The sequence below is a fragment of the Hetaerina americana genome, unplaced genomic scaffold, assembly GCF_022747635.1.
Source record: "Hetaerina americana unplaced genomic scaffold, ioHetAmer1.1.p SCAF_3, whole genome shotgun sequence".
In the NCBI taxonomy this organism is placed as follows: Eukaryota; Metazoa; Arthropoda; class Insecta; order Odonata; family Calopterygidae; genus Hetaerina; species Hetaerina americana.
The window spans coordinates 26,334,966-26,350,412 of NW_027286874.1; the positions used below are offsets into that span (position 1 = coordinate 26,334,966).

The 15,447-nt window shown below is 41.5% G+C and overlaps 1 protein-coding gene across 1 annotated transcript in view; it reads left to right on the forward strand.

Moving 5' to 3' along the window:
- Positions 1-291: 291 nt before the first annotated feature.
- The window catches only part of LOC139689969 (homeobox protein caupolican-like), a gene marked incomplete at its 5' end in the record, with an annotated part of 54,782 nt that continues 39,626 nt past the window's right edge, over positions 292-15,447 (forward strand). The window contains 2 exons of the mRNA XM_071587126.1: positions 292-645; positions 2,786-2,895. Of these exons, the coding sequence (XP_071443227.1) occupies positions 292-645; positions 2,786-2,895 (464 nt within the window). The remainder of the gene's footprint in view (positions 646-2,785; positions 2,896-15,447) is intronic.

The following is a 15,447-nucleotide window of genomic DNA, read 5'->3' on the forward strand; positions in this document are numbered from 1 at the left end:
GCAGAAAGACCGCCGCCGGACCGACGCTCCTCTCCCTGGGCGACCGCGGCCTCTCCTTCCGGCCGCGCCACGACCGCGACGCGGGGCGGCGACGGGGCGCCGTGCGTCGGCCCCCCGGCGGGCAGCACGGCGGCGGCGGCCTCATCCGCCCTTCCCTCGCCCCCACCCGCACCCTCCCTCACGGCGGCGGCGGCGGTGGCGGCGGCTGCGGTGGCCGCATCTGCCCCCGCCGCCCCCGCCACGCCCACAGGCGGGGGCGGGGCGGGAGTGGGGCCCCCGGGCGTCGAAGGCGGCGGCCCCGGAGGGGCCGTCCCGCACGGCCTCGGAGGCGTTCGCTGCTGCGACACGGGCAGACCTATATTCACCGATCCCCTCACCGGGCAGACCGTTTGTTCGTGCCAGTACGCGACTGATCCTCAATCGATGGCGGCCGTGGCGGCAGCGCACCAACATCAGCAGCAGCAGCACATGCTGGGATACCAGAGGCTGGCGACTGCAGGGCTTCCGCTGTCTGCGGTCTATGGAGCCGCGGCGGCTGCCGCTGCGGCTGCGGCGGCCGCTGGTCCCTATGGAGATCAGATGGCAGCAGCAGCATACTTCCCCGCCGCCCTCGGCGCGGACCAGTCGCCATTTTACACACCAACGGTGAGCAGCTCGCGCACAAAATCCATTATTTCTCTCTTCTTAATTTGTTCGAGCCTATTCTTTTTCAATGTTTAAACATAAATTACCCGCAGCATGATTATATTTATCTTCTGTATGGTAAAAAGTTTCATGGCTCTAAATTGTATAATTCGTAAAACATTCGTAAATGACATTCAACAATAGCGTATAAATATTCCTTAATATTTGTTTAGTTATGCAGTGGGTTTTTGATTATGATTGATACTAAAAATTAGGATGATTAAAGCTCACCCCGAATAACACTTTTGACCCCCAAAACACTGGAAACTCATTGAATTTGGGTAATCAAATTTTAAATGGTAATTTTGCCAGAATTATATGATGTACGTTAATAATAATTCGTTTATCTTATGGCTCCATTATCTAATGGCAATACCACAATTTTTCAAAGTAATAAATAAGATACCTCTATAAAAAAAGAATTCCCAAAACTATGTCATCTTCAATATTAGCTGTCTATGAAAACAGTTGGTAATCAGACACTGTATTTCTATTACTTCCATTACAGAGCAAAAATATGCCTATGGTAGGTGCGCGCGGTGCTTTTATACCTTTATTTATTTTGTTTGGTTCATGCTATTTTCAAACTAACCTCTCCATTATTAGGAATAAATTTGAGTACATCCCTTTGCAATTACGCCATAAGTTTCCCTAATTGATCAAAGAGTATTATTAAGCTTTCATTTTTTACAAAAGCTATATCGCATTATATATAAAAGTAGATAGCTGGAAAATTCTCACCAATTATTAGCGTCAACATAGAACACTAATAGGTAACCAAAGTATATTCTAAAACGAATACCTAATCACTCATAAAACTCTTCAGCTGTAGTACTATGACGTGTATAAAAGATATGCAATTCAATTCACATGGAAATCATTGTCTTCTTTCCTGAGTCAATCTTTCTTGGCGATAGAGTTTTAACTGGTAGCACGAGCCATAAGTCCATCCAGAAAGGGAGTTGGGACTTCCCCAGACATTATCTGTCCTTCCCCTTGCTACATCCGTCGATTCCACTTGCGAATTATCGTGTGTTCTTCCGTCCACTGCTTTGAAATAGTGTCTCTTTCCTTCAACTCCTTTCATGTTCTCCAAATTTTAATGTATATATAAAGAGGACTCGGAGCGTAGTTCTCCACGTCAGAATTATCCCTGACCAAATACTGAATCCCAAATAACAGCCTAAATTGAGCGTGAAAAATTCGGTAAGATGGAGAAAGATAACTATGAAAGTACGGAGTTGATGAATATGTCTTCCACGTGGCCTTCGAAATCGCAAGATGGACGCCTAGGCTATCACTAGTTCACAACATTGTTTCGCATTTCATATCTCACCACAGTTTTTTTTAACATTACACGCTAGCGCTATGTTACATCAATGTTCTTTTAAATTTTTATTCATGGTATATTTTTCATAACTTACTCGTCAACCTGTGTAACCTTTAATGCAATATAATTTGGAAGACATGTCGACGCTATCCTTGTTTATAGAGCTTCTTCTCTCTTTATGTTTTAGCATTGTCATTCATATCTTAAATTTATATTTTGAGTAAACTGCGGAAATGTCACTATTCAAATGCTTTAGTGGTTAAATGTCCGAGTGTTTTCAGTAGACATAACAAATTCTGTCGGACTAATGATCCTTGGCCACGTCGTTGTAAGTATTTGAATTATTCAAACGCTGAATTGTCAAAGGTTATTTCACAATCAATTACTTTCCAGTAGAGCTCTGTGAAACCTGATCATGACTACTAAAGTTTTATCACTTGGCAATCGAGCAATACAATTGAATAATACTCTTTCAGTTAAGGTTCAATAATGATAACCGAGGAAATTGAATACGGTGAACGCTCAGTCAAGATGATTTACTTCGCACTCTTCTCTGCTCCACTTCTTGTCAGCAATGGGTCTCACTACCGAGAGCAAATTGGCTCCGTGTCGGATAACTATCAATGCCTGTTCAGTTTATATGCACAGCCATTGGAAGCCGTGGAATAGGTTTTTTCCGATGTCTTTGTTCTGATAACTGATACTATCCCCGCTCTGTTCTTTTCATCATATGTATGTGTGTGTGGAATGCTGCGCTTGCTTGCGGTACAGGCGGCGGGTCTCGAGCTGAAGGACAACTTAGCGGGAGGAGCCGGAGCGTGGCCCTATCCCTCCATGTACCATCCATATGACACCGCGTTCGCGGGATATGCCTTCAACGGGTAAGTCCTTTACAGCAACATTTTATCTTTTCCATCGAAATCACTTTATTTATGAAACCTCGCAGAATATAAAGTTACGCTGAATGACGATGGCGCGGTAATCAAAGGAACGTGACCAGATAGAATGAACCACTCCGTGCTCCACCGTTATTGGTCCAGCGTTCGTGACGACTGGGTAATTAATTGCTCCAGTATTTCTACCGTCGCTTTTGAGGTCCTCAATCTAGTGCGGCTGTCCAACCTAACTGATCGGCTTTCATCTCAACTATCTTTAAGCCTTGGGATTTTCCGAGATGGCAAAATATTTTTACCGACATTAAATCTGTAACTTAGTACCCAGAACTATTACTTTCCGAAAAAAAAGAAAGAATTTTGGATATCTTTAGTTGATGTCATTTTGATTAATCAATTAAAAAAAAAGAGTTTCCAATTGCAATATTTATAGTTAATCTCAGGATTGCTTACCGCGATGTAACTTAATCATCACAAAAGAAGTATAATTACTGCAGGCGATAATTACGGATAGCATCTCCTGAAAAAGGCGTTAAAGTAATAATCGCAAATAGACTGAAATTTTACAGTAGTTTTTAGTCCTAAGGGAATGGGTTTCTAAAACTACCGTTAAATATTAGTTTAAGATATTCAACATTGTGTGACTTCCATTGGAGAAGTTTATGATCGGGTCAACACCATGGTTAAATCACTTAATATTTAGCACTTTTTGGTTTTCAATTACTTGTATCTCAAGGCGTAAAAGGGAATGATGGAATGGTGGTGATGAGAGTACGTACTCTCGGATCGGGTCAATGCATTCCTTCAGCAGTAGTCTGCGGCTTACTAATTCTAGATGTCACAGTAACACGCATGATCAGTAATGATTAGGCAAATAGTAGGAATATTAAGTTGCAGTTAGACATTAATGCTTTATACCTGTATGTACTGTAAGCATAATCAATTAGGTAATCCGCAACGCGAGACGTGCCGATAAATCCTTTGAAATTCAAAACTAAGTTACTTGAAGCATCAGTTATACGAGATAGGGAATCGGTTCACTGGGCTCTACCATTGCGTTCTCTAAATAAAATTTATAAATTGCGCTCAGAGTGGGTCATATCTTTCGTTAATCTGGGAACAAATTTAAAACCACTTTCATTTCGGAATTCAAGGACAGCTCGGGCCAATTCATAGTGACCTGTCTATCTGTCAACGTTATACCAATTCCGCTCCGACTGATCAAGTCTAAGCCAGGGTAAAAATCTGTAAATGTGTGATCCAATTTGTATTTATCATGTTAATCACGACCTTCTGGAACTTATAAAATAAGTTGGACCTCATAAAATAATCTCTATTTCATGACTATTAAATTTTCTTTTTTCTGGTTATAAGAAAGATACCTTGCTCTTAATTTTTAGGGATAAAATTGATATATGTCTTCATGTACATCTCATGTAGGATGGTAGCACATAAACATTATATGATAAAATAATGACAAAAGGTCTAATTAATATTGAAAAGAGTAGAGAATTAGAGTTAAAAACTTACAAATGGTTGCTAAAACATTTTTATAAACAGAAAACGTGCATAAGCCAATGAAATTTTCAAAGAAACTGCCTTAGATGCCGCATCAGTAATTTTTAACGGAGTCATATTTGAACTCTTCGACTATCTCAGAGGGTCTAGTAAAAAATATAATCTGTATTCAGCACCCTTGAAGTTAGTTGAGGTTTAGCTAACCTGACTGAAAGATTGATCATGGCCATAATATCGTATTATCACTAAATTTGATTGAAACTATCCAACAATGGAAATGGCTTTGGTTCCTGGTTCTTGAGAAGGTGGCTCAGGTAGAAAATATTTCATAGGTTCTAATTATTGCCAATGTAAATGAATGAAGACTAACTTTGCAAAGTCCATTGGACTTCTATTTTTCACAACCTCGATTTCGATGCCTTGCGATGAAACCATTGTCGTGAAAAATAAAAGTCCAATGGAATTTGCAAAGTTAGCCTTCATTCATTTACTATGTAAGACTTCCTAAAAGTAACGCTGGAGACAGTGTATTACATTGTCAATGAATCGATGTAATTAGAAAATATCAGAGTCGATGAAGTAAAAGCGAACTAAGCGGAACAAATGAGGTTTTAAAAAATCACAGTGCCAACATGATTAGAGAAAAATACCCCATGACCACACATTCTCGCCCAGCGTGCCACTACCACTTACGTCGATGAGAGACTATCCGAGAATATGGAGTGACTGTGGGCCCATCCGTCCTCTACCGCCTCTCCCCCCCATTCTCCCCTCTCACCTTCTTCCTTCGACGGCAATCCAGTTATTCCCCTCTCTTTCCCTCGCCGTGCAAGCCGAAAGCCACCACCAGTGCATTGGTTCCCTGTTCCAATGGGTCCTCATCCATTATGCCATTTGTCTCGCCCTCCCGCCCCCTCCCCCCTCGAAGCAGAGATGGGGGCGAGCTTATCCGGGGGCGAGAGCTCTTTAAATAATAAATGAAGGCAGCAGAGCTGGGCTAACCGCGGCTGACCCTTCGCCGATCCTTCTCACCCATTTGCGGCCCCAACTTATTTATTCCCGATTCCGGAGTCAGAGGGGATGGATGGAGGGGGAAGGGCAAGGCGGGCGACATGCCGACGGAAAAGGGACGAGTAGGGAAAACAAGCGTGGCAGGAAAAAATGGAATCGTGTGTGTGTGTGTATATGTATATATATATATATATATATATATATATATATATATATATATATATATATATGCACACACACACATATATGTGTATTATGCACATATGTATGGCAGAAGTACCCCATTTGGGAGGGGATGAAGAGAGGCACTACGCGATCAGAACGGTCAGAAAAAAGCTTCCGAATACAGGCGGAGGGTTACGGGAACAGCTTCGTCGATAGGAGGAGAAAAGTATTTGTTCATAGGAAAAAGTTGTCTCATGAAAAAACGTTTTGGTTTACGAGTCGGGAAAGGGAATTTGCTTAATTTCAGTATTCCAGCATGTATTTTAATTCGTCCGAGATTGATAGAGCGGCTCTTAAGTTAAGGTATAGCTTTCCAAGACTTGGTGCCAACACATTTAAGTCCATCACTGATGAATGCAATACTTTCAAATTGTGACAAGTGGCGCAGTAATTCATTAAATTCACCGCATAATTCTCTAGGGGTTATTGTTTCCATACATTATATGGCTTCCATACATTCTATGCATGAAAAGGTGTTAAATATTTTCATGCATAGCACTACGAAATCAACCGCTTTCGAAACCATAATCATAGGTATTGCCATTATGGCACTAATGCATGATTTAATGATATCAAACAATAAACGAGCTTGTAAGACGAATATGCTTCAGGAGAGTCATAACATGGCGTGACTAGAATCGCAACGATTAGCTGTTGCCGCATTTCTCAATCGCACAGGCGTGATGCCAATCTCGCACTCACTTGTTCGCTACATGACGAAATCTCGTCAGCTAATAAACCATTTGCATTTAATGCCCCCCTTCCAGACACCATCAGCGGCATTGACGAAACCTATAGGCTCCCGTACCGCGCCCTATCCAACTACGACACCGCTAAATGATTTTTCACGGCTAATGTTAAAATGGATGCCATAATTAATCATTTGTCCCTTATCGTCGGTGATTATTTAATTTAGTATTTTGAACGGTCCATTCTGTCAGCATATTATCATCGCATATATATTAGAGTACCGAATGTCTTTAATACCCATTCCGCTCCTTTAGAAATTGCTCCGAAGTTTTTATTTTATTTCGCATTCCTTCGCACCTCCCTCTGCCTCACTCCAACCGCCTCCGTTGCTATGCGCGAAGAGTGACAGACGGCAACAGCGACTCGGGCGCACTGTCGATGCCCGTTTCTCCGTAGGGGTATTTATTTATTTTTTTGGCGGGGTCCTTCAAAGGAAGTATCGTGGTTCCACCCCCAACCCCTTGGCCTTCCCACACCTCACAACCCTCTCTTCTCCCTTTCCTCCGTGCGTCTCACCCCAATCCCACTACGGCCGCCCGTCCGATTCTCGCATGCGACTCAGGCGATGGTTGAAAAATGACAATGGTCATATAGTGAGGGGCACGTGGCTAACTCCACGACAATGAGTCTGTCTCCTCATAGTTTTCGGGGTGGAGTCTTCTTATAAAAAGTGGACATTCGGGATGACAATCACGCCCATTCTCCTCCGACGACAACACCCTGGTAGGCTGGAGGTCCACCTCCAAACTCACTCTGACTGCGGCAAACAAATAAAAATACTTTATAGCTCCATAAAAAGGACAGCGGCGAAAATATCTTCGCGACACGTTCGTTTTATGACTGAAAAGTAAATATTACGAGGCGTAACTTTCGTTGAAAGGAGTGTACTTGAAAAGGTAAATTTAATTCCAGAAATATTATGAACCCATGCCAGTGAGAAGAATTATTACATTAGAAAAGCTAGATTTCACCCAGTAGATTATTGACCGATGAAACGTGATTAATACTGAAATAGGAAATAGTAAGTATCTGATATGAATGCCATGCAAAATGCTACGTAAATGCTCTCTTATGTATTACGGTACTCAGGTGACTATTCCATTTAAGAGGGATTACTATTAGCACACTGGAGTTTCTTTGAGTTAAGCATGATAACTGCAACGTTTTTGTTTTAACTTTAAATCATATAGCCAAGCATTAAAATTATTTAAAATATGTTATTATTTACAGAAAATTATTATTCAATCCAAATATCCTGAAAATATAATCCTAACTAATAAAAAGCGAAAGGTATTACATTGGATATTCAGGAGCATCAAAAGCAATAACTAGGGTAGAGTTGATTAATGTTTGTTGGAATTGCCCTAACTAACTAACTCGTGGGCAGGAAAAAGCGCATTCCAAAACACCTTTGCAACCGGAACTGGGAGCACTAGCGTGTTTGCAGTCGGTAAAGACCCTGACGTGTTCGGACATCACAGCAGCTGCGGGCAGACGGGTCGTGCCGAGGGCTCGGAAAATCGTCGAGAGCGGCATAGCATACCGATGAATCACCCGTCGGAATCTATGCGATAATAATGGCTGGCGAATGTTAACGAAATCCTCAGGTCTCTGCATAGTCTTTGCCTTCGCAAAGTCTTGTCTGATCCCCTCGTTCTTTGCAAGGCTGCTTCAAATGGAAATTCTTTGGTGCCGCTCTAAGATTCCACGTAATTCCTTTAACGATACGTAATTTAAATACTTTTTATTCGCCCTCCGGTGAGATCATCAATATAATACTGTTCTCTTATATTGACTTCCTACAATCGTTTTAAAAATATCTACCAATCCATTTTCAAATTTCTTTCATTTTGAGCTACCGCGGCTGTAGCCGGAAGATATGCGGCAGGGGTAGAGATAATCTGTTTCGATTTTACCTGATTCCAGTAACATTAACTGTTCCTATATGGCATTAATTGGGAACAAGGAGTTGATCCGGATATTTCCTCTTTCTTGAGACTAATTAAGGATAAAAATTAACGCTGAATTTTGAATTCAAACTTAAAGAGTATTATGGTAACATGTGCCCAGTGTTCAAGCTTGTGACAAAACTGTTTTAAACTTTTATTGTTATCAAATACATTGATCACGGTTCGAAAAAATATTTCTAACTAATGGGAACAAAATCATCGACAACTTTCTCAAAGGGTATCAACGAGGGCCATATTTGATTGCACAAGCTCGATCAACCCTGAGCTCTACTTAATAACATGACTTGCTGGTCATGCGATCTTGGTCACCGAAATTGCCGGCGCAAATATTTGTCATCGCGCGAAAAACAACCTCTTGAATGCATGTAATTATGCACGCATGCGATTTGCGGTTTAGATAGGTACACCCATCACCTCAACCGACACCTTGAGTCCGCCTCCACCTCGCCTTCTCTTCCATTTCCCTTACTCCAACTCGGCTCACTCCGACAATCAGTTCCACCCATTTAGGGATCCTCATCGCCCCGTTGTTTCCCAAACACCATTATCCCCTTACGCTCCGGTGACGCACATCCTGTGTGGATTTGTATGCAACGCAGGCGAGGCGCGAAAGAGGAAGAGTATGAGGGAGACCGGGAGGAGCCGGAGGATGGGGGGCCCACGGCAAGGCGGAGGGATAAGATGGGGGAGGGGGGCGGAAGAATAAGACGGAGGAGGAGGAGACGGGGGATACGATGCCTGTGCGAGGGGATTGTCGAGGAGGGAATGGACCCCGGAGTGGAGGAGGAAGGTGGGCCCAACGGGGGGGAGGGGAATATTTTTTTAAATTCAGTAAATAATGTAAGTAGGAAGGGAGGCAAAGGAGGTTCCACATGGGATCTGGCGCGCTTCGCGGAAGAAAGGGGTATGCGAAGTTAGAATATGGTCAAGTGGGAGAGAGGAGGCGGAGAAGTCGTTTGCGTGTCGGCGATCCACGTCTCCCCAGAAATATCCTCTTTTTTCTCGCGCTCGCGGTGCCGGGGCAAAGGGTGGTCGGCCGTGGAGGGGGCCGTGTGTTGAGGACATTGAGGCGTGGAGGGTCCGGGGCGACGGAGTGGGGGAGTGAAGAAGGGGGGTAGGGAAGGTCAAAACAAAAAACACAGGGAGCTTCGATTCCTCGTGGAACGAGGATCACGATTCAAAGGATCAGAACGTGCTATGAAGATGAGGGGAGGGGTGGATGCGGGGGTGAGGGAGACGGTAGATTTGTGTGTATGTCCATGGGAGGAAGAGCGGGGTATGGGAAGAGGTCACGGATATCCCAAGTCTGTCGATCAATTTCAATAGAGCGGCAGCGTCGCGTCGTAAGACGGCGACTGCTGCCCTTCCACCATTTCACTCCCCCACCCTCCCTATACAGAGCCTATCCACCCCCGTCGCCCTCCCCACTGACCCCCCGGCCCACCTTCCTATTTTCCCCCTGGAGGTCTTCGCGGGATGGCCGTCGTGAGCCCTGCCACGATGCCTTCACTCCCCTTCTCCCGACCCGCCTGTCTTTCTCGGATCCCTTCATTTCTCACCTTCTTCCCTCCTCCCTCTCCTCTCCTCGTATCGCTCAAAAAAAGGAAGGATGCAGGTTCATGTGAAGCTCATTTCACAATGGTCGACTCTTGGTCGGTAAAGTGTGTCCTTAGGTAGGCATGTGTTTTCCTGCAATTGTTGAAGGTGCCAGCTGCGTTAAGTGATTTTGGTTGGTTTCCTTGCGGGAAATTATCAAAGCGCACGTTCTCTCATATGGAATTCTGGAGTTTTATACATAAAGCAAAACAAAAATATTCCTTTTTTCTGAAGTAAATCTCCAAAAAATACAGTATACTAATAATTGGTATTGGTATTAGTAGTTATTGGAAGTTTCCCTGGTGTCTGGAGAAATATTTGACAAACTAAGGCATTTTTGTTGATGTCATAACATATCACGGATCAATATAAATTTGGAGTATGCCGTAGTTTCTTCAACTGCAAAACACCCGCAGAATATTAAAAAATAGGAGTTAAGGGAAATTAATTGATCCTGAGTTTTTTTTTACAAATAGAATGAAAATATATTAGGCGGAGGTCTTATTTCACTTTCAAAATTTGTTACTTATCACATTTTAAATGGTTAAAGTAAAATAGAATAAGTAGTGTAGGTCAACTTTGATCAGCGAATTCTTTAAAAACGAGCGTTTTCCAAAGCACTAAATCTGACTGATTATCAATGACATTCATAGACACATTATATACGTAACCAAGTTATTAAAAACTGTTCCCGAAAATTTTTTATGAGATGATAAAAAAATCAAGCAAATGGACCAGATCATGATATTTAACTGACATTTCGGCTGTTCTCTATGCTTGTGATGGTATTTTATGATAGCAGAAATTTTCCCTCCATCTTATCACTCAGCATTAACAATTTACATGGATAGGGTCTCAATCACAGATAAGATTTTATTTTTAACCCTCGGAACGCAGCAATAGAATATTTCTGAGTTGAGTCGCCAAGGCCAAGTCACTCAACACATTTTTTTTAAATGAGGAGCCAATGTTTTGAAGATTACTTATTTTTTTCGCGATTACTGGGATGTCGCAGTTTGTGGTAATGTCAGGGGAGAATAGACGGTGGTTGGTGGGTGAAATGTAGCTGCCACTGTTTTAGGTATCACCCATCTAGGGCTAGGAAAGCTAAGTACGAGAGTAAAATTGAAGACGCGAGGAAATCTCTATTCGCACTCTGTACATATCAAATTATGAATGACAAGTAGGAAAAATGATTGAAGCTTTCCAAATTTATTCATAATAACCAGAAAATTTAACACATAATATAATTTCTTTTAATATGTTCTCCCCTTACCCGAGAACATTGGAACTGAGGAAATTATTTATTTCAAGGGCGTAAATTCCAGTGAAACGAAAATGAAAAAAAAACTGCAATGCAGTTCCATAAATCAGCAAATTATTTTGAATCGAAGTTGAAATTAAATTTCCTAGATTTCCAATTACGAATCTCTGAAGGTGCGGAGCATTTGAGGATTTGAGATTTAAAATAATTGACTTTTTCATTTTCTTTCCTAATTATACCCTTATCTGTAGAGTAAAAAACCTGGAGTATTTGAAATAAGTTTTATTACAATTACACGTAGAAGAAGGTTCACTAAATTGTTATCTTTTAGGAGTGAAAGATAATTATTTTTTTCCATAACTGAGAACAGGGTTGTTTCATAATACAGCGGTGTTTTTGTTCGTTTCAATCTAGTTCCTTAATTTAGCGCAGTAGTGAAAATCATATGAGGGCAGCAAAACGGTCGTCAGTTGGGACAAAAACGACGGGGCTTTTTATTTTATAGAAAAGCGATTGTATCTGACGATAGGTCTCTCTCTAACGGTTGTCCATTTTAATTTTAACACATGCTAAACAGGTATATATTAGGTGTGAACAGTAATCCTCACCTCTCAGAAAATAAATATATCCTCAGGCCTTTATCCTTTGACTCAAATTAAGTTGAGTTTTACATTTTCCGGTTCTGCTCTAACAGCTCAAATTAATCTGAGATATAATGGTTCAATTACATTATTTTATCAAAATATTGTTTTTCGACACGACATTGTTAAAAATTCGTGAGATTAAGCTGTTATGCATAATAGGAAATTGGTGGAATCATAGCTGTAGCGTTACATCAGAAAGAAAAGAGAAGACGGTAAGCGTGGAGCTATTAGATATTTTCTTAACCGTAGGCAACAACGGGAAAAATGGTTGAGTAAAAATCATTTTCAATTAACATCTTTCTCTCTCCCTCCTTTTTATACCCAAGAATGTATAGCCCAAGTTCCTTCTTTCCATTTTTATTCAAGTGACTCCTACCCAAACTTACTCTCTGCTCAAATTTGTCCGCAATTTTTTCCCGCCTCCGGGGCTTAAAATAACCATTAACGGTCGAATCGATACGGAAATCCTATCGGAAAGAAGTTCACTCCGGCCTCAAACGCCAGGAGAGAGGAAAAGGGAGAAAACTGTGAAAAAATTATAAACAGGATAAAAAAGACTTTTCGGTTCGACAAGCAGAGGAGAGGGAAGGGGAAGATTAAAAATAGCAATCGTCAAATGTCTTCCTTCTCCTCGGGCATCCCCCGAAACGTCGTTGGTAGTTAAGCAGCGGGAAAAGGGCGACGAGGGGGGGCGAGGGGAAATGGCAAGCCGACTATGAACGGAACTGGGGGATTGATTGCATGTTAATGCGCCGTGGAACTTAGGAAACACTAAGTTGACGTGGAATTTTTTTTTAGAGTGCAAAGCAGAGTTTTTTTTCCCCTTCTCCTTTCCCTGCTTCCAATGCTCACGCGTGGGCAAAGAGGAAGCTGCGAGGAAGGAGTCCGGGGGAGCCTGGACTGGGGAGACTGAAGAAGCGGGGGGTGAGGGAGGAGTGTAAAGTTCCGGGGTGAAATCATTTTAAAGCAGCGGGTGACAATGCTTGGCAGGGAGGAATTTTGAGTGACAGGGGGGATGAAGCGTAAGAAGGCTGGCAAGTCTAAGGGCGAGGCGCGAGAAAGTTAGAAAGGAGGAGGAGGGAAGGTGGCTCGATTTTTTTATACCGGGGAAGCTAACTCACTTAAGGACCCTTTTTTCCACAGAGGCAGCGGCGTCTCTATAGGCCTCATGGGGTCCCAATATCCCTCCGGACAACAATGGAGGTTGTGCGACGCGGAATCAGCAAATTTGATGCCTGTAAAAAGAAAGACTGGAAAGTCTTTCATCCCACACGACGTCATTAAGTCTGTCTGCCCGTCGTCATCGTCTTGAATCCATATTTTTTAGTTTAGCCTGACATGATGGGGTTAAGTCTCTTTATATCGAGTTCCGTGATCTGCGGCGCCTTTTCCGGGCCAGTTAAAATAGATTTGTCCCAAAGTTGTCCGCCGCAAGAAAAATGAGGCCCTGTAATAATATGTGGCAGGAAATACTCCCATTTTGGACCACCTCACGACTCTTTCATGATTGAACTCATGTATGCCTATATTATCTCTGATTTGTAAACATTATCCAAAGATACTGATGTGTTAACTATTATAATATTGGAGTATATGTAAATGTCGTCTTACTCACCATTGTGCCAAACCCGCACATCGTGACTATCAAAATTATGTAGAGAAAATGAATCGTGTATGCATTATATGCCTTTAAAAAAGTATTAAGAAGCACTTGATACATTCCTTTTTCATTATAGAACACTGAAGGGTATGGCATATTTGATTTGCGCATCATTTCACTATCATCAGGATTTAATGTAGATTTCAAATGGAAATTCAAGATAAAATACATCAATGAAATAGCGTCATCCTACGCGCAAAGGGAACAGAACGGTTTTTCTATTTAAATTATTTTAATTATATGACGATTCCATAAATTTGAAGTAAATTTGCTTCATCGCAAGATTTTATTTTCTTTTTACATGACTGTAATGACACGTATTGTATAAAGATATGCAGCCAAGTAGTAAATCAAAGTTTTTTAGAGCATTTTTTTATTGATCAGTGCAAAACGCCTGCTGAAGATGGTTTATTTTAATATCATAGGAGTTAAAGTAATAAGGAAACCACATTAACTAAAAAATCCTCAGAGTTCCGTGGATTTTTTATCTCTAATCCATGCTAAAGCTTATTCTTATGCATTGCTTGAGCAGGAAATCATTCTGTTAAATATATTAATGGAAATAATTCCAAATGAAAAATTAAAATAAAAAATTTAATTGATACCTGATTACTTTGAGACAGAAAAATTATAATAATCACTGTATCGCACCTTATGGACTCTAATGTTGGAAAACGGTCGCTATCAAATCGTCATCTTAATAAGAGTTAACAGAAAGATTTAAATGTCTCCCATGCCAGCAATAAGCTTTAAGTGTATTTATGCGTCTGAATTATCAGTAGGTTAGTTTCACTAATTGCCAAAAGAAACGTGGAGTAAGCCAAATCGTGAAAAGATATCTTGATGCGAATCGTTTTAAGTCATTACGAAAATAAGGAGAACGGTGTGCCCGCGTATGTTGACTTTTATTCTAGAATAATTTCTCCCTCAGCGAAATAATTTACCCGAATGGGAGGATGAATTTGAAGGGACTAGCAATGAGATTAGGTGGATGTATATACGCATAAAAAAAGACTTCCACAGCCAGGAAAGGGGAAGGGTGAGAGGCAAAGCACTGACCGAGGGAGTTCGAATGTTTCGAGGGTGTAGTAGGGGAGACGCTGGGGGAAGGATATTTGGAAAAAGACTTGGGCGCTTTAAAAAGTAATTAAAAACCCATACATCACGAGGAAAGGAGGCGGTGGTCTTACAGCGTCGGGAAGGAAAGGGGGTTTCGGGTAGAGAGGGTGTTGGGCTGGAAACTGAAGGAAGGAAGGCTGGAAGCATCTGGGATATTGCTCTCCTCGCCCTTCTTTTCATCTAGCAGCCCCTTTCGGCCATTCAACGCCCCGATACGCCTATTTTCCCCCCCTGCTACTGCTCATTTGACAATCCTTCTCCTCTCAACAGCCAAAAGATCTTTTTTTTTCAGTTAAGCCCCTTTTGCTGACGGTTCTCTCTTCTCCATCCTGCAACCCGATCACCGCATTAGAAACTGTATAATCCCTCCAAGTCCTACGTCAATTCTAATTTTTTCACGAATTCCTTAATTTTGGGCGTGGAAGATGCGTGTCTAAGATTTGATACCAAAGACATGAAATACTTTTCAGAAAATCGATCCGTAGTGTAAATTTATGCTCAATTTTGAATCAATTTACCCACATAATGGGCTTCCATACGTTTAGCTTCAGATGTCAATTTTCATAGGAAGAGACACTATAATTTGAGAAGAGTAGAATAGGAAATATTCTGCCTTTAGTATAATATGAAAGCATTGACCCTACGAAAGATGGATCACAAAATGCAAGGAAAAAGCAATGGCTACATAATATACTATTAATCCTAATTAGCATATGTGCATGAGTGCTTCTTAACAGTTGTAAGAACTTTTCATTTTCTTCTTCTAATATCCAGTGAAAACTT